Here is a 21714-nt window from a genome sequence, read left to right as displayed (position 1 = left end):
TTTTCCGTAGTGTCATGTAATTGGAGTCATCCGCAGGTAGCCTTTTCAAACTGACTTCTGTCACTTAATAATATACATTTAAGTTTCATCTGTGTCTTTTTGTGGCTTATTAGCTCATTTTTTCCCACTGATTATTATTGCACTATATGGATGTACCAGAGTTTAATTTATTTATCTACTGAAGGACATCTTGATTACTTCTAGTTTGGGGCAATTATGAATAAAATTCTATAAACATTTGCATACCAGGTGCTTTGTGGATGTAAAAGTTGTCTTATCAGTTGAGTAAATATCTAGGACCATAATTGGATCTTATGGTATATTTAACTTTACAAAAAACTGCCAAACTCTCTTCTAGTATTGTAGCATTCTGAATTCACACCAGCAATGATGAGAACTTCTGTTACTAAGCATCTTCACCAGCAATATATATTGTCAGGGTGGGTTTTTTTGTTTTTGTTTTTGCATGTTAGCCATTTTATTTAAATGTTTAGAGGTGTCTCATTGTTGGTCTAATTTGCAGTTCCAAATGACAGAGACATTGAGCATCTTTTATATATGCTTATTTCCCATTTATATATCTTTTTATAAGGTGCCTGTTCAGTACTTTTCCACATTTTTAAATTCTCGTTTATTTTTATTATTGATTTTTAAGAGGTTTTTGTGTATTTGGACACGAGTTCTTTATAAGACATGTGTTTTGCAGATATTTTCTTTTGTTCGGGGCTTGTCTTTCTATTCCCTTCACTGCAGGGTTGCACAGGGCAGGAGTTTTTAGTTTTAATATCACCTCTCCATTTCTTTTAGTGTTTTATCTATGAACTCACCACCAAACTCAAGGTTAGATTTTATCCTATGTTTTATTCCAGAAATTTTCTAGGTTTGCATTTATATTAAAGTCTACATTCTGAGTTAATTTGTGTAAAAGCTGTGAGGTTTGTGTCTAAAAATGGTGTTTTGGGTTTTTTCGTTTGTTTGTTTGGCATATGAATGTCCAGTTGCTCCAGCACCTCGTTTGGAAGACCGTCCTTTCTCCATTGAGTTGCCTTTGTGCCTTTTTCAAGATTAGTCGACCACATTTGCCTGGGTTTGTTTCTGGGTTCTCATGTCCCAGAAACAAACGAATGACATGTCTCATGACATGTCTCATGTCATGTCCCACTGATGCATCACTGATGTGCGTGTCTGTGCTTTTTGGGCACCTGCACTCTCAATTACAATAGTTTGTAGAAGCCTGACATTGCACACTATGATCCTCCAAACCTTATTTTTCTCATTCAGTATTGTGTTGACTGTTCTAGGTATTTTGCCTTCCCATATAAACTTTAGAGTCATTGTTTTTTTTTTTTAAAACATTTACCAGTTAGCTTGTTGGGATTTTTATTGGGATTGAGTTGAGTCTATACATTAAGTTAGGAAGAAATGATCCTGAGTATTCTAGTCCATGAGCATGGAATGTCTATTTATGTAGAGTTTTGATGTCCTTCATCAGTGCACAGAGATTCTGTACATATTTTGTTAGACCTAAGAGTTTCTTTTTTCTTTTAGTGATGTTAAAAATGTCTTTTTTAAAAAATTCCAAATGCTAATTGTTGCTGGCATAAAGGGAACAAATTATTTTTTTATATTGCCCTTGTACCTCATTATATCACTCTCCACTCATTATTTCCAGGAGGTTTTCTGTAGGTTCTTTGAACTTTTCTACAGTCTTCTGTGAATAAAGGTAGTTTTATTTCTTTCTAATTTTTGTAACTTATTTTTTCTTGTTTTACTGCACTAACTGGACCTCAGTTTTCTTTTAATTTCAGTGTTTCTGTATCCTCACTAAGTTTTTCTTTCTCCCTGTTTCAGAGGATACATATTTTTTCTACTTCAGAGGATATGTATTTTTTCTAGTTATAAAAATTGTATAGAAGAAAGATAAGACATGCCATTTACCTCCACAAAGACTTAAGTCTAGTGGGGAAGGCTACAAATTAACTGATACAAGACCTAAATGCAGTGTGGCAAGCACTGTGATGGAGATACACATAAAGAATAGGAACCATCTTATTGCCCCGGTTTTCAAGTTCTCTTCCTGCCTTTGGAGGCCCCTTCTCTCCCTGCCCTTTCAGTCAGGCGTGTTATCCCCTTCTTCTAGAGCCCTTCCTCTCAGCCTAAGACTGTGGTTATGTTTTGAGCATTAAACAAAAAGGAAAAAAGGCAGAGACAATATATTCCCACCCAAAGTTTAGAACCTCTGTTTCTTCGCATCACCACGTTCTCTCTGCACTTACACTGTGGCTGAAATATTTTCCAGCCGTCCTCTCTCCAAGGCAGCTTTCTGAGTAAGATGAGATCACATCAGAACTTGTTTAATTTGAGGTGCCCATGGGTCATCCACGTCATTTTGTGTAGCAGGCAGTTGGATATGCAAGTTTGGATCCCAAGGCAGAACTCGGGCAATTAGGGAATCAGCAGGCTTTCTGCAGTTGATAGTGAAACCATACACAAAGATGAGATTGCTCAGAAAGTGTTTAGAGAAAAACGTAGGTTGCTGCCTTTTCCTAGACTACTTCTTACTTTGCCCTCACTTGTATAATTAACTCCTTACCCTTCAGTAGTCATCTTAGCCCCTGATTGCTCTGGGAAGGGAAACTACACGATGCTCCTCCAGGCTCCAGTTAGGCCAGTGCTCCTACCCGCTCCCACCATGGGCTCCTGTGTTTAGCTCTGTGAGAATGTCGATCTCACTGTTTCTCTGCTTTTAACTCCACCAAACTATACCTTTCTCAGGGACAAAGACTGTGTATCTTAGCACACTGCCTGGCATACAGTAAGTGTTTACTATATAAATATTTAATTGATATCTATTAAAGCAGTGAGTATGTGTATAAAGTTGCTGTACAATAAGTTTTACCTCTCATTTATTTAGCAGAATGCCATTAGAGTATTATCGACGTGGAATGTGTTTGCAATTTAAAATAATAAGGTACATTATGGTATGGAAGTATTGATTAGCAATACTTAATGTCAAACATGTGATGAATGTTTGGTCTAGGGGAGGAATTGCTTGTTTTTCACTGCCCCGACACAGTCTTGTGCCCAGGATTTTGTTGGTGTTAGGAGTCTCAATAGTGTGAACTACATGTTACAGTTAATATTGTTATTTTATTGTGCTTCAAGCAGTCTCCTTCTGAATTGTATGTTTTGGAAGCTTACTTCTTAAAGTAATTTTATAATATTATAATTTCTGGGTTTTTACAAGTAGTATTTCTTTTGCGAAAGGACATAATAAAGTTTTTGCTTTCTATTAATAATGATCATGATGGAATAGAAGAGTAGTAAGAAAAAGAAAGGATAAGGAAAATAAATTTTTTTCTAAGACAAATTAGCTGTTAGTTATATTTGTTCTAGGAACATAAGACTATAATTATAAATCTTTTTATATAAAATCACTTTAGAATGCAATGGAAAAGTAATATGAATATTTGATATTTCTTCTTGTAAGTTCCTGTCAGTTTTGTGGGATCAACAACTGGTCATCGAGTTCCTATTATATGCAAGTCATGGGGGAAGTAACTGAATATGGGCAACATGCTCCTGGAATCATAAATATTGCTTCTTTAAAAATGCAGCTTATGACGTGGCAGTGGTTATGGTATTTTAAAGTATATCAGTTTTTTAAAAGTCAGCATCCACTAGTATGTTTCTGAAAGGTATTGATAATGTGTTAGTAAATAACCTATTTTATGAACCTGTTTGATCTCTGTAAGGCTCAGATTTACTTGTTCTAGTCTTTTGTCTTTGGTGCCCTCTTGTGGATTTTTTATAAACTTCTTGCAACACACAGTTTTTAAAGGTGTCACTTTTATTTTAAAATATTTGATTTCATGATCTTTATATTTTGTTCATCTTTTGACATGCTTTGGCTGTCAGAGAAGAAAGAAAAGCCATGGTTAAGGTTGCTTTTACTTTTGACTTACTCTGTTGCCATCGGTATTGTGCACACAGGGTGTAAGATAATCTTTTGTTTGGAAGTTTTTAACATAACGTCAAGAGCATCAAGAGCGTGTGCAGTCTTGCCTCGTGGAGCCTCTGAAGTGCTGCCCACACACCTTCTCACCATTTCAGCCAGTTGTACTAGTGAACGAGTCTTTTATGACTTTTGGAGATTCTGAAAGCTTTGATGTAATTTTAAAACATGCCTGTGAACATGCGAAAACTTAGGGTCTCTGGAGACAGAAGTTTCTGTTTGTTAGGGACAGGTACGTCAAAGTCAGCAGCTGTGTAAGCTCCCCTGCTGCTTTTGCGGTGAGATAGAAGGACCACCAACTTAAAACAAGGAGAAGAGTTCATTCTTTGTACAGATTTTCAGATACTGCAAATCTCAGTAATTTTTAATTGGTGGGTAGTTTGTTACTATTCTCAGTTTGTCAGACATTGAAGCTGTACTTAGGAGCAGCTATTTGAAGGAGAATATTTTTGGTGTTTTCTCAGTAGTTCTGAGCTCAGTTGGGTTGAATGTGGTACAGAGACAAGAGTTAACTCGTTGGTCCTCCTGTGGGCCTTTCACTTGTAACACAAGAACAGTGGACACTGCAGGGTGTATGACAGCTGCGCTCCTTTACCTTCTGTGGGAGTAGAATAAAGCTGGTCATGCCAACAGTTTCACCGTTCTTTACAAGAGAGCATTATTAGCTTAATGGCATGTAGGGCTCTTCCATGGTGTGAGGAATACAAGGAAATGTACAGTAGTACCCTTTGATTTTTGCCTTTTTTATTTCAAGTAATAATTAGGATGTACTTGTTGACACGGGTTAGCGTGTTAGCATAATTAGCAACCCTTAATTTGGTGATGCGCAGGGAGAAGAGTAAACTGTTTCTGCCGCAGTTTTCTCCAGTTTTGTGCTCATTTCCTTAAGGTTGCATTGCATATGCTTTGTTGATGTCTTCTCTGACTCTTTCATCACAAATTAATAATTAGATTTTAGTGCCTTTATTGTATGCTGAAGAAGCAAATTTCATTAAGTCATTTTCTTGGTTATAAATAATTGGCATTGTCTATTTTGTCATCATTGTCTAAAATTAGAATCTTTGATCATTTTCTCTTTACAGTCAGTTTGGTCTCTTTAGGGTCATAATACTGGAATTGTCTTTGATTCATTACATTTGTCCAGCAAGTCCCTAGAATGGTTTGATTCTTCCTTCATGATTGCTTTCAGATTTGACTTGGCATTTCTGTTTCTATTGGACCCTTTTTAGTATAGGCTTTAATTACCTCACATGTGGGTTTCAGTAACGACCTTCTGATGCCAGTCTTTCTGTCTCTGAGCTTCTCTGATTCATCCCTCAGTTTCCACGGTACCTGCCACTCTTCTGCCAAGCAGTTTATGCTGCCTCCCACTTTTGAAAGCTCTCTGGAAGGTCATCCCTTCATGCGGTCAAACTCACTGCTTTCCATTCTGCCCAGAATGTTTCTAGCCTGGTGCTTATTTTTTTAAATCTTGATCGCCACTGTCTATTGTTTCCTATTTGTCTCTTAGAAATCTTTATCTTAGAAAGATCCAGCTTTCTAAGGGGACGAACTTAATTTTAAGGAGCAAGGGAATCTTAATTCTGTTGTTTCTTGTTTCTGCCCTTTCTCGGTAGCTTGTTTATTCATTGTTTATCTTTTGGATTGTGAGCTTAAGTTTAGCTGGATTTTGTCTCCGAGTGATGTGGGTTCTGGGTGTAAAGGTCGAGTCCCTCTAGGGTGGATTTTTATTTGTTTATATCAGGCACCAGGGTGCTTCTATCCTGGGCCTGCATCAGGTTCATTTCTCAACACGGGGTTCCCCAGGCTGTGAGTCATGTTAGAAAGCCCAAACCCATGTCTGTGCATTCTAAAGGGGAGCACCCTTCCTCTTCTCCTGTAGCCCCAGGTGAGGCAGATGTAGACCTTCAAGATCCCCAACATTTTGTAGCGGTTTTAGCGCTGCTTTGCAGAGAACCCCAAATGGGCCTCTTGTTCCCCTTTACCCACTAAAAGAGATGCCCCATTATCAACATGCCTCTCAGGCAGCCCTGAGGCCAGGCGTAGCTTATGCTCACTCTGGTTCTCAGCTCTGTTAAGGGCCCTTGCGGAGTTCCCTTCTTACACTGAAAGCTCAGTTACGCATTTGTAGCGCATTTGTTAGTCCTTGCTTGCTGTCCGTGCCATCCTTGATTGGCTTCTTTTAAGAGGTTCTGAATCATCTAGACCACTGTAATATCGCAAATGTTTGGGATTGGTTCATGTGTATCTTACACATTCATTTTTCTGCTGAAAGATGTGTTTATGCTGTAGCAGACTCAGTAGAATTGTCTAGTTGAATCAGAGCCATTAAGATCAGTGCTGTATACCAGCACTTTTCAGTCTTTCTCATCTCGTGGCACACAGAAACTACTAAAATTCTGTGGTACACCAAAAAATATACTTTTTGCCTATCTGACCAAAAATTAGGTATAATCTTGATTCATTTACAAAGACAAAAATAATAACAGCATTTACCTATCCCTTTTGCTCTGAAGTCACTTTTTTAAAAAGTCAAGTGCCTGTGCTTATGTACAAAATCTTCTGGTATCAAGAATTAACCATCCAGATACACTTTTATTATACAGTGTGACCAGTAAGATGCAACTCTGTTATACAACCTTAATATTTATGGTTCAGGACAGGGCATTCACACCTGATGGCTGTTGTTGTGTTGGCTGTTGTTGTTTATTTCTGTTTGACAGTTTAAGGAAAAAGAGGTCAGTGCCCCTGACTAAACAGACAGATATTGCATGTTTTAAAAATTCTCACATTGGTTGAAAAATCACTGCTCTATACTGATAATGTGCTGTTATGTAATTGTATTAGCAATAAAAGTGTATTTAATGTTATTTCAAGAAGAGAAATAAAATAATTAGGATATTTCCAATTAGAAAGATAATGATTTAAGGAACAGTTGCACGATCTCAAATGGCAAATGCTTCCTGAAGTGTTTGTGTAACTATCCTTAAAATTAGACGAATAGCAGCTGCCAGTGTTTTAAGGTAGGAGGCATTGCAAATGTAAAGGTACCTAGTACAAATCTCTGATTATTGCTAAGACTATCATAGGCATAAATCTGTCTTAGCAGTGGAGTAGGATTTCCTAATAATGTTTTCGAATATTTGTATTCCATGTGGATTTTGTGATTCATAACCTGGATTATCATCAGTGCTCTGCTTTGCATTCCTGGCCAATGATGAGCACTGATTGCAAGTGCTGTTGTAGTCCTTCCTGGAACGGGCTGCTTTCCGCAGCGGGAAGCATCTGCTCTGCAGACCTTTTCTATAAAGTGTCAACGTGTTTTCCTTCTGCTCTTCTGTGAGGGACAACACAGCGCAGTGCAGTATAGCATTTAAAAAACACTGTAAATTTCTGTTTTAATAGAAAAATGTAAGAAGCATCAGCTGAAATTTTCACAATAATGTAAAATAGCAAGATTTTCACAGTTAATGATTTTTAAAAGGTAAAAAGTGTTGCTGAAGAGTTTTTAGTGATATCACCAAATGAGTTTTCTAATTTCATGCAAACTAGTTCTCATTCCACCTGTACTTCATTAATTACGGTTTGGGTGCCATCCTCTCATCGGTGAATTGAGTGCTCACTACTTTTTTCATTGCCTTTTTTTTACCATCAATTTGTAAATTAGATTAGCATCCATTAGCAAAGTGACTATGCAAGTAAAATAATAAATAGTAAAAGCGATCCCTTCCAAACTTGATTCAATGTTTTTACAATTTTATAGACAACCCAAGCCAATTGTGTGACCCAGAGGTGCAGGCTTCGTTATCCCTTTGTAGACTCAACTCTAACGTTGAATATAGAAAACTTTATTATTTCACACCAACCAGATGTATGTTTCTTGTTAAGTTTAGTGGTCACAGCACTGAATCTCACAAGGATGAAAGACAATGACTCACACATATAAAAATAGATTTAGTGTTTTGGGAATAAACTGGTTGTAACCACGATAAAATAAGATATTAAACCAGCAGTAGATTTTAAAAAGAACAAACAGAAAACCAACTTCCCTCCCCCCTTCCTTTTCAGTGGGATCTGCTGGAAAGAAAGAATCCCATCTTTTTTAAAATTAACTTTTTGACCAAGTAGAAATCAGTTTATGTACGTACATGGCTTCTTCATCTTTTAACTTAACAAAATGATACATGCTCTAGATAATCTGCAATATAAATTAAATTAGACTTGAGAAATGCTTGTGAAGGTGATTTAAGAGCCTCATCCAATTGGAAGTTAGATCTTGGGCTTTAGAATTAGAATGACTGAGTTAGAATCCCTGCTCCTTCACTTACTTGTTGTATGACCTCGGACAAATTGTTAAGCCCATTTGAACTTCAGGTGTATCATTTGTACAATGGGGATTGTAATACCTCACAGGATTAATAAGAGGATAAAACGGGAATAGCCTACAATAAATCCTTAGCATCGTTGTCACACTATGGTGATAACAATTTTTTATCATCATTAGATGACTGGTGAACTGTAACTATAGTTAATAGTGTTGTTTTCCTCCCAAAGTTTCTTCAGGTAGCCATTCTACATTTTAAAATAAGTTGGTTTAAATGAAGTTCTACACTAGAACCTCGGATGACACTGTCCTTAGTTCTGTGCTTCCGCACCACCTCCTAATGGGGCTTGAACATTCAATAGCTGATGTCATGAGAACAAGGCCTGGAATGAGTGAGTCCCAGGAATGTAAGTGTTAACAAGATCTGCTTAGTGCCCATGCAGGTTTTAGAGACTAATGGGAGATTTGGACAAGTCAGATACCTAGACAGTTACAGTGTTGTGTCATAAGTACACGATTAGCGTAAAAGCACAAGGTGCTATGGCAATATAAAAGTATGCCACCTAATTCAGTCTCTTGTTTCTGAGCTGAGAAGGGATGTCTAGTGTAGCTCTATAGTACAAAGAACTTGGTACTGCAGAGCGCCCTCCCAGATTTATGTGTGTATGTTACATACCTTCTCAGCAGAAGGAGCAGAAGGATGAGTCTACTCATCCTTCAAGATCTAATTTAGGGTTAACGCCGTTTGTGAAGCTTTCTTCACTTTTTAAAGGCGGAGCCAGAGGCTCTGCGCCTGCTACTCCATTATACTTGCCAACACTTTTCTTACAGAACTTAACAAAATACCTTATAATCTATCGCTCACCTGTCAGTCAGTTTCTCTTTGACCTCAAACTCCTTAAAAAAGCAAAATGAGCAAAACTGTTTCTAATTTGTCTTTGTATCTCAATGCCTGGTTCATTACTTAACATGTAAATGTGCAATAAGTGCTCATTTAATGAATTAATAAGTGAAAATATAAATTGATTCATTAAATAAATTTTGGTCAAGTACCTACTATGTGCAAATGTTGTAAGCATTGTGGATTCTTCAGTGAAAAAAAGTCTTCTTCTTTTATTAAGCTTACGTTCGAGTAGTGGAGACGGCCAGATACAGGGTATACAGGATACAGAAGGGTAAAAGAATGATGGAGACTTCAACTTTAGATTGATGGTCAGGAAAAGCTTCACTAAGGAGGTGACATCTAAGGAGACACTTGATTTAAGAAAAGGATCAAGCTGATTGAAAGTATTCCAGGCTGAGAGATTAGCCAATTTAAAAGCTTGAGGAGGAACATGCTTAGAATGCTCAAGAACTAGCAACAGAGCCAGCACGGCTGGGACTCGATGAGTGAGAAAGAATGTGATAGGAGATGGGATTGGCAGATGTTACTGGGCCAGATCACATTTGGCCATGATAAAGATTTTGGGTTTTATTGTAAGTGTGACAGGAGGCCAAGTGCAGGAGAGTAACACGATGTGATTTGTCTTTTGAAAGGATCAATCTGCCTTTTGCGTGGGAGACTAAAGAGGGGCAAGGGTTGGAAGCAGTGAAAACTGTTAGGAGGTTGTTTTAATAGACCAACTGAGAGAAGATCGTGGCTTTGACTAGAATGGACCTAATAATTTGTACGGGACTCTGGGAATAGGAGCTAGTGACATAAGCTGTTAAAATTGTGAGCCTGAACCTCTAACTTAAGCATTCAAGTAGATCAAAATTTAAATGTAAGTAAGTGCCTGTGTTTTGTGGGATAATGGACTATGAAAGTTAACTAGTTTCTGAGTCCCAGTTGTACAGTTTTTTTGTTTTTCCAGCTCTACTTTTAAGTAGGTGTGTAACTTGGAGAAAGTCTCTTACTTTCTGTGGGCTTCAGTTTTTTTCAGGAAAAAAATGAGAGTTTGAATTACTAAAGGTCCCAGATTTTATAATTCTGTAAAAAAGGAAATATATAATGAATGTTTACTTTATGATGGACTACTGAATGAAACACGTTTGTAGATTCAGAAGTGCTGGAAGGCATTCTTATTCATAAGGTGCTCACATTTATAAAAGATTTTACAAAACCGTTACAATATAATATCATAAATTTAAATGCAAAAGTATGTAATGCAGATTATAATTCTACAAAAGTTTGAGAAAGAGGACAATGAATAAAAACTGAATTAGCTGTGAAGGTAATATATGAGGTCTGTCTGGAGAAAGTCTGGCCATTGTTAATATAATGAGAACAGTTTGTGTAGCATCAGTGTAACCTGGCAGCCAAGGAGAGTGGACTGGAGTGCACATGAACGAGTGAACAACGATGACTTAACTGTAATTGCCAGTGGGGGTAATAGATGACATTGAGTGAGCCTGTGTACCTCGTGGCTGTTGCATTAAAAATGACTGAGCAAGTAGAGCAGTGAGTCTGCATCAAATTTTACATTAAGCTTGACCATTTCTCCATGGAAACTATTCGGACGATTCAGAAGGCCTCAGCTATGGGCAACTGGTGATTGGCAGCTTCATCACAACAGTGCGCCTGCTTATGCTTCACATCTTGTGCAGAGTTTTTTGGTGAAACATCAAATCACCCAGGTTGTACAGCCTAGATTTAGTGCCCTGCAACTTCTGGCTTTTCCCAAAACTAAAATCACCTTTGAGAGGGAAGAGATTTGAGACCATTGATGAGATTCAGGAAAATATGATGAAGCTGTCGATGACAACTGAGAAAACTGTGTGAGGTCCCAAGGTGCTACTTTGAAGGGGACTGAGGAGTCACTGTCCTATGTATGATGTTTCTTGTATCTTGTATCTTCTTCAATAAATGCCTCTATTTTCCATATTACTGGCTGGATACTTTTTGGACAGGGCTTGAATACTCTATCTGGGACTAGGTATGATTTAAGTAAAACAAATTTAGAGGAAAGAGCATTCTGGGTAGAGAAGAGAAGAGTAAAGAGAAGGACTTAAGGAACATAGCATGATGTAGGTTTTTTGTAGCTAGAGACTCAGATAAAGTCAGCCTGACTATATTGCAAGGTATGTGAACAATGGGTAAATAGGATTTGCCTGATAAAATAACATAGAGGTCAATAAAATCTAGTCAGAAGTGTTTTAACTTTTAATACAGGCAAGAACTGGGAGTATTTTTAAAAAGATTTTATTAATTGATTTTGAGAGAGGAGAAGGGAAGGAGATAAAGAGGGAGAGAAATATCAGTGTGTGCTTGCCTGTCACACTCCTCCTCAACTGGGGACCTGGCTCACAATGCAGGCAGGTGCCTTGACTGGGAACCGAACCCACAACCATTTGGTTCGCAGGCCAGCACTCAATCCACGGAGCCACACCAGCCAGGGCAAGAAGTGGGAGTATTAAAGATTCTTCAGTAGAAGGACATGTTATGATACACAGAGTTTTCAAGGAGGATTAGTATAATATGTGTACTTTGAAGTAGGTATGAAACTGCCATGTCCCTAGTAGTATGCGGGCATTTTGCATACCTTTTCTCACTCAATCATGGAAACACCAATGAAAGAAACTAAAGTTCAGAGAGTGTAAATAGATTGCCTGAAAGGTATTATGCATAGTAAGTGATTGGAGCCAGGATCTGAACTAAAACTTGTCTGATTCTTGCTCTAGAAGGTCAAGGTGGGAAAGACTCTTCCAGGAAGCTTTAGCAGCAGTAAGCCAGGCATGAGGTAATAGGGAATTTACTCAATAGCAATGGGAATAGAAAAGAAGTGATGGAAGAGAGAAAGCATTTTTTAAGATGAATTTTTTGACTACATATAGGAGATAAAAGAGAATAAATTTAAGACAACATTGAACATTTTCTCTCAGATAGCTAATGGAGAGTACTGTTCTTTGTGGCGGTGGTTGTTAGGGATGGAGACAGACAGGAGGGTTTAAAGGGATGGGAAAATGGTATCTGATTTGGGAATGTTGAGTTTTAAACATCATTAAGTATTTAGATAGTAAAGTCGGAATATTCCAGGATTTGGGAGTCCTCAACACATTAGTCAAAGGCGTGAGAATGAAGAAATCTTGTTTCTAAAAGAGAGAAGCTCGTGAGAGAAGAGCAGAAGACTGAGACAGCAGGGCTGGATTTGTTGTGTAGGATCAGGAAGAGCACTGTCAGGCACCGAGAGCAGCGTGGAAGTTCCCGTTCTCCGTTTCTGCGCGTTGGCCCTGTCAGAGTGGAAATAGGTGTAAACAAATTTCAGTTCCCGATCAAACTTTTCAAAATAGTGGATTGTTTGGTCTCAGACGTTTGTTAGTTTATCTTTTTGTCCCATTCTACTTGATCTTTTGGTGAACATTCTAAAGACTATCTTGTGTTCCTATTTATATTACTGACTTGATTCTTCTGTGAATTTGCATAGAAAATCTAATGGCTAGGATATGACAAGAGAAGTGTAAGCTGAAAAAGAAAAACAGATAAATAGGGTTTCATCAAAATTAAAAACTTCTGTGTATCAAAGGAACTGTCAAAGAATGAACAGAAACCCATAAAATGGGGAGAAATACTTACAAGATTAATATCCAGACTGTATAATGAACTCCTGCAACTTAACAATGACAAAAAATAACCTATATCAAAATGGGCAAAGGACTCAAATAGATACTTCTCTGTATAAGAAGGTGCCGAACATCACTTGTCTTTACGGAAATGCACATAATCCACGTATTCATCAGGATGGCTATTATTTAAAAAAATGGAATATAATAAGTGTTGACAAAGATGTGGAGAAATAGTAGCATTGTGCGCTGGTGGTGGAAGTGTAAAGTGGTGTAGCCTTGTGGAAAACAACTGGGCAATTCCTTAAAAAATTAAACCTAGAATTAACCATGGGGTACAGAATTGCAGTTCTATGTATAGACCCCAAAGAATTGAAAGCAGGGACTCAGAATAGATACTTGTATACCAGTGTTCATAACAGCACTATTTATAATAACAATTTACTTACAGTAATCTGTTATTGTAAATAACAGATTTAAATAACAGATTATTTACAATAACTAAAAGGTGTAAACAACCTAATATCAAAAAATGAGTGGATACGCAGAATGTGGTATAAATATATACAATGGAATATTATTCAGCCTTAAAAAGGAAAAAATGCTGGTACATGCTACAACATGGATGAGCCTTGAAAGCATTGTGCTTAGTGAAATAAGCTAGACACAAAAGGCCGTATGTTGTATGATTCTACTTATAGAATCATGTAGGTACCTAAAAAAGCCAATTCATGGTGAGGCAAAGTAGAGTAGAAGTTACCAGGTATTGGGGCAAGGGAGGACTGAGGGGTTATTTTTCAAAGGGTACAGAGTTTCTGTTTGGGATGATGAAATAGTCCTGGGTGCACTGAAATGGGTGTAGGTGATGGCTACACGACGCTGCATGTGCTCAGTGTCATAGAATTATGGGTATAGATGATGGCTACGTGACACTGCATGTGCTCAGTGTCATAGAATCATGGGTGTAGGTAATGGCTACACGACACTGCATGTGCTCAGTGTCATAGAACTATATACTGAAAAGTGGTTAAATATTAGACTGTATGTTATGTATATTTATCACATTTTTAAATAAAAGTAATGGCCTTTGTGTAAGGTTATCTTATGGCTCTTAGAATAGTGCCAGCATGTGCTGACTTTAATGTGCTTTCTTTTATTTGTGTATTTTCACACTATATTCTTTGTTTTGTATTTGTTGATAATTTATTTTAATTCTTATTTTAAAGATAGCTAGCAGCCTTCCATTTCATCAATTTCTGTTGCTTTAATTATCTAAAGTTTTAGGGTATTTGAGATAACTTTAGCTCTTATGATAACATTGGTATGTGTATCCTTATATTAAATCTGGTGGTAATAGTAGTTTTTTCATTATTAAAATATAATAAAAATATATAATATGAGGGGGGACCCCCAAAAACTGGAATTATCTTCTGGAGGGCAGAACCCTTGTAATACAGGCTTCCCCCACTAGGGGAGTGTTCTAAGAACCCATCTGTATCAGTGTGGTGTTGTGAGAGGCTGTGTTCCTCTTCAGTGAATAGATTTTTTGAACACTCTTTCAACATGTTTGCCCATTGCATGATGGGTGGTTTACCAGTGCACCTGCCCACATCCACTGAATGTGCAGCAGTTTTTGACCAAAAACAGCATGACCCCATTTCCCATCCTCCCTATTCACCTGGTCTCTCCCCAAGCGACTTTTTTTTGTGTCCCTGGATGAAAAATGACAGCTGGATTTCTAAACTCTTAACCATTGCACTAGCATATGGGGAGAGGGGCAAAAACACTCAGACTCAAAGGAAAACATTTTGCCAACGTTGAAGAGGTGAAACAAAAAATGGCAGAAGCAATAAAAGGCATTAACATCGGCAAGCTCAAAAACTGTTTTGAGCAGTGGAAAAAATGTCTTTATGGGTGCATTGCTATGCTAGTGCGATGATTAAGAGTTAAGAAATCCAGCTGTCTTAGAAAAGTCTTCCTTCATCGAAGTGTTTTGTTTGCAGGATGAAGATGAACTGGATTCCCACACCATGGTGAAGACAAGCTCAGAGAGTGTGGGCACAATGCGGGCCACGAGCACGATGAGTGAAGGGGCCCAGACCATGATTGAACACAACAGCACAATGTTAGAGTCCGACCTGGGGACCATGGTGATAAACAGTGAGGATGAAGAAGAAGAAGATGGAACTATGAAAAGTATGTGGCTTTTTCCCACTGAATATTAACTATTTTGAAATTACACTTCTGTAGAAACCAGGATAGTTCTGTATTACTTTTTCTAGCCAGCAGTGGAAATTTTTGTTTCTTTGCTTTGTTTAACAAGCCCTGCCTGGTGTAGCTCAGTGGATTGAGCATGGGCCTGCTAACCACACGATCAGGGTTCGATTCCCAGCCAGGGCACATGCCTGGGTTGCAGGCTAGTTCCCAGCAGGGGATGCATGAGAGGCAACCATACATTGATATTTCTCTCCTTCTCTCCTACCCTTCCCCTCTAAAGATAAATAAATAAAAAATCTTAAAAATATATTTTTAATATAGTAAAAAGTAGCACACCTCTAACTTAGGGTTATGGAACTTTTTTGATGAAGGATACTAACCCATAACTTAATTTAATTTGTAAAATATTTTACAGATAAAAAGATAGTGTTTCTAACATTTACTTTTCCAATGAAAGAGTGAACGTAAAGTTTCGTTCCAGGAAATGCAACATACCGGTAATATTTTTTCATGTTGTCTAAATTATCAGTTATACTACTGTGACACAGGGTGCAGGTGAGAGAAAATAAGGGCTGAGGTGGGACAAAAAGAAACACTAGAAATAAGGATTAAGAGACAAGGATACTCATGTATAAAATTCATGTTACTGCATATTTACGACTGCCTGTCATGTGTGAGGCACAGTTCCAGGGCTGCTGCACGGGCCAGAATGACGCTTAAGACATTCTCTCTGATGCCCGTTGCTTACAGAGTGATGGAGATAGAAATAGTCTCACAGACGAGCGCACGTATGTGTATATAAATATATATATCCTTCTGAGATTGCAGTTAATGATGTAGGACATTGTGATTTCAGTTACAGGCAAAAACAGATGAATTACCTCCTCATGCCTACTGACCGTTCCCTTCCCCCACCACTCCAGTCATGTGTGGTCAACGTCAGAGTCTCAGCACTAGGCAGTTCTCTGCTGCATAGGACTGCTTCTAGGCGGAGCAGAAGCATATCACATGGCTTTTTGCATTGTAGAGCCTAGAAAGTTATCAATTTGCTGGTATTGTAAAATGGATATCGGTAGGAGTTTCTTCTTTGACGTTTGTGGGGGGTTTGTTTCTTTGTGTTTTGTTTGTTGTTCTCATTGTTGTTTTTGCCTCTTTCTTTTTTCTACTCATCCTGTTAGACTGCTTGATACATCTTACCTGCGTAGTATTAAGTCATTTAGCTCACTGCTGCTGCACTCTTTATACTTCCTAGCATATAGCCCCTTACGGTTGTGTGTTTTTGAAAGAGAAGGTCATGAAACCCAAAATGCAGACAGATTGCTGTATAGTTAACCCCAGGGAGGTGGAAGGTAATGAATTTTTCTATATCCCACAACTGGTGTGCCTTCTGAGACTTTGCTCTGGAAAACAGCCCAAGACTTGGATTTCCTGATTTCCAGCTAGGCTCCCGACTAGGGCAGGCTTTCTGCCTCCCTAACATACTTACCCACTTGTATTGAATGGTCCTGGGGCCTCCAAAGCCAGGTAGTTTTGTGGTACCAGTCATATGCTCTATGCATAAGAAGACCCTATCATAAGACAGATCATTTTTCCACAAGCTGATAGCATTCTTTTATGTATGACTCTCAGCAGACTATTTAGGTCATTGAGTGCTTTCTCGTATCTCTCGTATCTTTAAAATCTTTTTTAAAACTTCTTAGATTCGTTGGTATGAGCTCAGGTTATGTCACATCAGTCAAAGCCTCAATGTGTCTTTAGTGATTTTTGTTCCCTAGAGAGATTATACCAGTATATTCTTAATTTTTTAAATATCTAGAATGTAGCCCTGGCTGGTGTAGCTCAGTGGATTGAGCACGGGCCCGCGAACCACACGATCGCGGTTCGATTCCCAGTCAGGGCACATGCCTGGGTTGCAGGCTAGTTCCCAGCAGGGGATGCATGAGAGGCAACCATTGATATTTCTCTCCTCTCCTTCCCTTCCCCTCCAAAGATAAATAAATGAATAAATAAATAAATATCTAGAATGTTGTATTGTGTGCTGAGGGCTCTGATTTCCATCACCTTTTTTATCACAGTTTCAGACACATTGCCTGATTCAATATTCCTGTTGATATAAGCTGTTTTCGTAGTCTTTATACTGTTATCCATGAAGGTAGAAACTACAAACCTATTTTCTTTACTTCTGGAAGTGTGTTGATTTGACTGTAGGAAGCAAAATTATTTTAAAAAATCTTTTGAAGGAAAGTAGAGAAAAGTGATGACTTTTTAAAAAATTTGATCTGTTAAAAAAAACAATGGCCTGGGCTTTGAGGGCATGTCCCAAGAAGAACTCTCCAGTCTGTTTTCATCAGTGGTAGCATTATTTTCCCTCCGCCTTCCATTCTTTCCATTCACATCTCTCTCGGGCTCCTCATTGTCCATCTGTGGCCAGAGTTCAGCTGTCCAGCCAAGATCTTTCACAGTCCAGCAATTGCAAATATTGATACCCACGGATCTCTACTTTATCCACATTGGTGTATGTCAGTTGGAATTGTGAATGGTTGACAGTGGGTATAAGTAGGTTGGTCATCGAATTGATGAGGCCGTAGAAATTACTTCTTTGTGGGTGACTCTGGGAGAACAGTTGTTTCAGCAAAGAGAAGACTGGATGGAGCCTTCTGCCTTGTTCAGCTCAGGTCTGCTTCACTCTGTCTCTGAGGAGCACTTTCCCAGTCTTGCGGGGCTGCAGCTGGGTTGGTGCTCTTGTCCGGAGAGGGGCTGTCTTTTGTTGCTTTCAGGTGAGCTGCAATCTCCAGTCAGGTTAGAGGTTGTGTTTCTTGGCTTTCGCTACTCTTTTATATCCTCACTTCCTCTTCCCTATTGGCCTTCTTTTCTCCCTCTCCTGGCAAAATATGACTGTGGATCAATCTGTTTGTCCATCTGCTCTGCATCTTCGCTGTGGCTGCTGATTGCTGATGGAGACAGTCTCGCACATGTGCAGATGAGGACCTCCAGTTCAGGTCTGTCGGCTCGGCCTGGGCCCTCAGAACTTTCCCGCAGGCCTGTTTCTCTGCTCAGCAACTTCTCATTCTGCAGAGTGGCTACTCTAACCGCTGCTAAATCTCTTCTCACCACCTCGCCCCTCAGTTTCAGTAGATGGCCTTGCTTTCTACTTCCAGGAAAATAACTAAATGTTATGTGAGAATTGAAGAAGCTGTATAGGTGTTTGAAATACGGAATTTGGAGTAAAACAGGGCCATTAGAGTGAATCTTAACTTCTCTCTCTTCCCTTATCCCCACTGAATTAACATCGAGTCTCAGGCTTCCTAATTGATGCCCTGCCTCCAGTCTTGGTCCCCTCCCCTCCCCGTGGACCTCATCATGTGTCTCTTTGCTCTTGGCCCTCCAGTGACTCCCCATTGCTTAGTGTGGAGCCCAACAGGGCATAAAAGGCAGTATATTCTCTGGTCTCTGCTTACCTTTCTGTTCTCAGGTCTCACTATTCCTTCCTCTACCTGCCCAGATCTTAAAATACTCATCCTTACGTTTGGGCTTTTATACTGCCTAAACCCATCTGTTTTGTGCTGCCCAGTACTTCCCTCTGGTTAGATTCCTGCTTCCTGAGCTAATTTATATTTATCTTCTCAGGTTCAGTTAAGCGGTTTGCTTCTTCTACTGACCCCTTAGGGTTGCCAATCCCGTAGGCAACCATCTCATTTCAAGCTTTTGTTCTGAATAGCAACTGTCACACTGTATTATAATTGCCTATTTCAGTGTGATTATCTGTTTATTCCCCACTGCATTCTCAGTGCTTAATACATCTATTTTCAACTGGTGTGCCGCAGAATTTTTTTTCATTATAAATGACACATTTTATGGCTCAGCTGTGTTTTCTGTCTAAAACACAACCTCTGTGGCAGGGCTCGGGACATTGCAGCTACTTGGACACGTGGCCAGGACTCTTTCCCTTCCCCAGGTCTGAGCTATAGTCTGAAAGTTCCCATGGAGGATCCAGTGGTTGGTTGGGTGGGCTCCCCACCCGTCCTTGCAATGAGTTTTTCTAAACGTGTAGCATTTTAGTGCCAAGATTTATTGTGTGTCTGAAGTTTTCAGTTTATATGCATACAAATGTATAGATGGTGAAACAGTTTAAATTGTGTAAGATTTATTTCATTTCAGTGGTTTAGTTTTGAACTTCTGAGAAGTGTATCACAGATAATTTTGAGTAATGCCCATATTTTCTTTCGACTCATATGAGTAATTTTTTATATATATTTTTTAGTTTTAGGCAATAGCATTCCATTTAACATGGGCAAACTTCTAAGAAAAGAATGAAACTTAGAAGACAGCGAAAATGTGATGCTGGTATGTTGAGTGTTGCTCTGCCCAGCACATCCACAGCTGGTACCTCGTCTAGTACCTTTGTTGGCACTGGTCCTTCTAAAGCAAAATCAGAAACTGTTGCTCACCATTAGGACAAAAATTATTTGTCATTTGGCTTTATGTCCAGTGAAGAAAATCCGCCATGCCCTACATGTGTAGTTTGTGGTGAAAAATGAGCAAACCAAGCTTTGGCTCCAAGTATATTAAAAAGACATTTGCAATCTAAACATTCTCACTAGTGTGAAAGGCCAGTTGAATATATTAAAAGACTTATGCTGGATAAGACTAGTAAAGGAAAAAGATAAACTAAATTTTCAATGGTATCAGAAAAAGCGCAAGAAGAGAGTCACACAATCACAGAAATTGTTGATAAAAAATGAACTCTCACGTAATTGCAGAATCTGTAATTTTACCCACATGCTGTAAATTTGTAAAAATCATGTTTGGTGAAGAATATGAAAGGAGGTTTTAAAAATTCCAATGTCAGATAATACCATTCCGGATTTGTCCCAAGATATTGAGTTGCAAATGACATCTCACACAAAAAAAGTAGATACGTTCACTCAGCCGAATGAATCAACAGATGTCGCTGGCAAAACTCAAGTTCTAGCATTCAGGATATTTATTTATGAAGAAGCAATTACAGTTTTTATTTTATCGACCACTCCCAGAAGCCGTGAAAGGCCAAGGTATTTTCAATGTTGTTGGTAATTACTGTAATTGTCGGAACTTGTCTTGGGGTCCTGCATTGGTATTTATTTGCACAGAGAGTGCCTGCCTGCTTTGTGTCAAGAAGTGTAAAAGGATTTGTTACACTGGCTCAAGAAAAGAATCTTAGAATTATTTTTACCTATTGTTTTCTCTACAGAGAAGTACTCATATCAAAATCATTGGTACCTGAGCTGAAAAAAGTACTGGATGAGACTATCCCAATTTTCAACAGTAGCAAAAGCAGGCCTTTACAGTCACGGTTGTCTGCAGCACCGTGTTCCTCCGTGGAAGAAACTTCTCACACACAGTTGTTACTCCAGACAGGCATTAGGTGGTTACTTTGTGGTCGAGTTCTATCAAGATTTCCTGAACTAAAAGAGGAAGTTCTAACTTTTTTGACAACTCAGCACTCTGAGTTAGCTGATTTTCTCAGTGGTAATTATGCTCTGGTTCAGTAAGGTTGCATTTCTTGCTGATTTGTTTTAATCTTTGAACACACTTAATAAAAGTTTGCAAGGAGACTGTGAAAATATTCTTACTTGCACCTACAAAATTAACACTTCCAAAGAAAAAGTAATGCTTTGGGAAGAAATATTCAAAAGAGAAAATGTAGTAGAAATGTTGGAGCTAACAAAAGGTGCAAACTGGATGGAAATTTAATTTTACAAACTTTAAGATTACTTGGGAGAAATATTGAAAAATATTTTTCCTCACCTGACATATCATCCCTGGACTGTATAAGACATCTCTTTGTCTTAAGTGCATGCAAATTGGCAAAATTAAAGATTACACAAGAGGACACGTTAACAGACATAAGAAATGACAGAGGATTAAAACTTAAATGTTCAGCAACAGATTCTACTTCATTTTGGTTATCTCTTAAAAGTGAATTTGTCAGTGTTACAAGAAAGAGCAGTAGGAGCACTGCTTCCTTTCTCCACATCATATTTGTGGGAATCACGTGTTTCTGCAATGAATAATGCTAGCAACAAAAATAGACCGTGGCTGGAAACTCTGGAAACTCCGATTTAAGAGTATGCCTCTCCAAAATTTGACCTCACAGAAAAGGCATCCTAAAACAATGTCAAGCTCAGATATCTCATTAGATATTAAATGCAAGTAAATTAGAGGGAAACAATAAATAAAAATTGTTTTAAATAATTTTGAGTATTATTTTTATGACAGAGTATCAGAATAAATTGTTTCAAAAAGATTTTTAAGTCACTTTGATTGCTTTTGTAAGTCAAAATTATACCTACTTTTTTGTTTGATTGGCAAAAAATACATTTTTTTGTGCCGCAGATTTTTAGTTATTAGTTTATGTGTGTCATGAGGTGAAAGTGGTTGAAAATCACTGGCTTAACACACAATACTTAGCACAGTAATAAGAGTTCATTAAATGTTTTCTGAACAAATGATGTGGTATAATGTAAATGGTGTGAGATTAAAAGTCAGGCCACTTTTAATTGTGTTACTTAATCTTTTCTGAGCTTCAGTGATGTATGTGTGTCTGCATATGTAAGTGCGGATTTAGGTAAATACATAA

General features: G+C 38.3%; 1 protein-coding gene across 2 annotated transcripts in view; it reads left to right on the top strand.

Annotated features, from left to right (window-relative positions):
* The window catches only part of STK3 (serine/threonine kinase 3), a 249686-nt gene that overhangs the window by 156831 nt on the left and 71141 nt on the right, over positions 1 to 21714 (top strand). For both annotated transcript variants that reach the window (XM_037048259.1, XM_037048258.1), the window contains one exon: positions 14882 to 15074. In XM_037048259.1, the coding sequence (XP_036904154.1) occupies positions 14882 to 15074 (193 nt within the window). The remainder of the gene's footprint in view (positions 1 to 14881; positions 15075 to 21714) is intronic.

Source organism: Sturnira hondurensis, unplaced genomic scaffold, assembly GCF_014824575.4.
Source record: "Sturnira hondurensis isolate 20B ecotype Veracruz unplaced genomic scaffold, ASM1482457v3 Scaffold0006413, whole genome shotgun sequence".
In the NCBI taxonomy this organism is placed as follows: domain Eukaryota; kingdom Metazoa; phylum Chordata; class Mammalia; order Chiroptera; family Phyllostomidae; genus Sturnira; species Sturnira hondurensis.
Note: the sequence above shows the minus strand (reverse complement) of the source record. Positions and strands in the feature narration are given on the sequence as shown.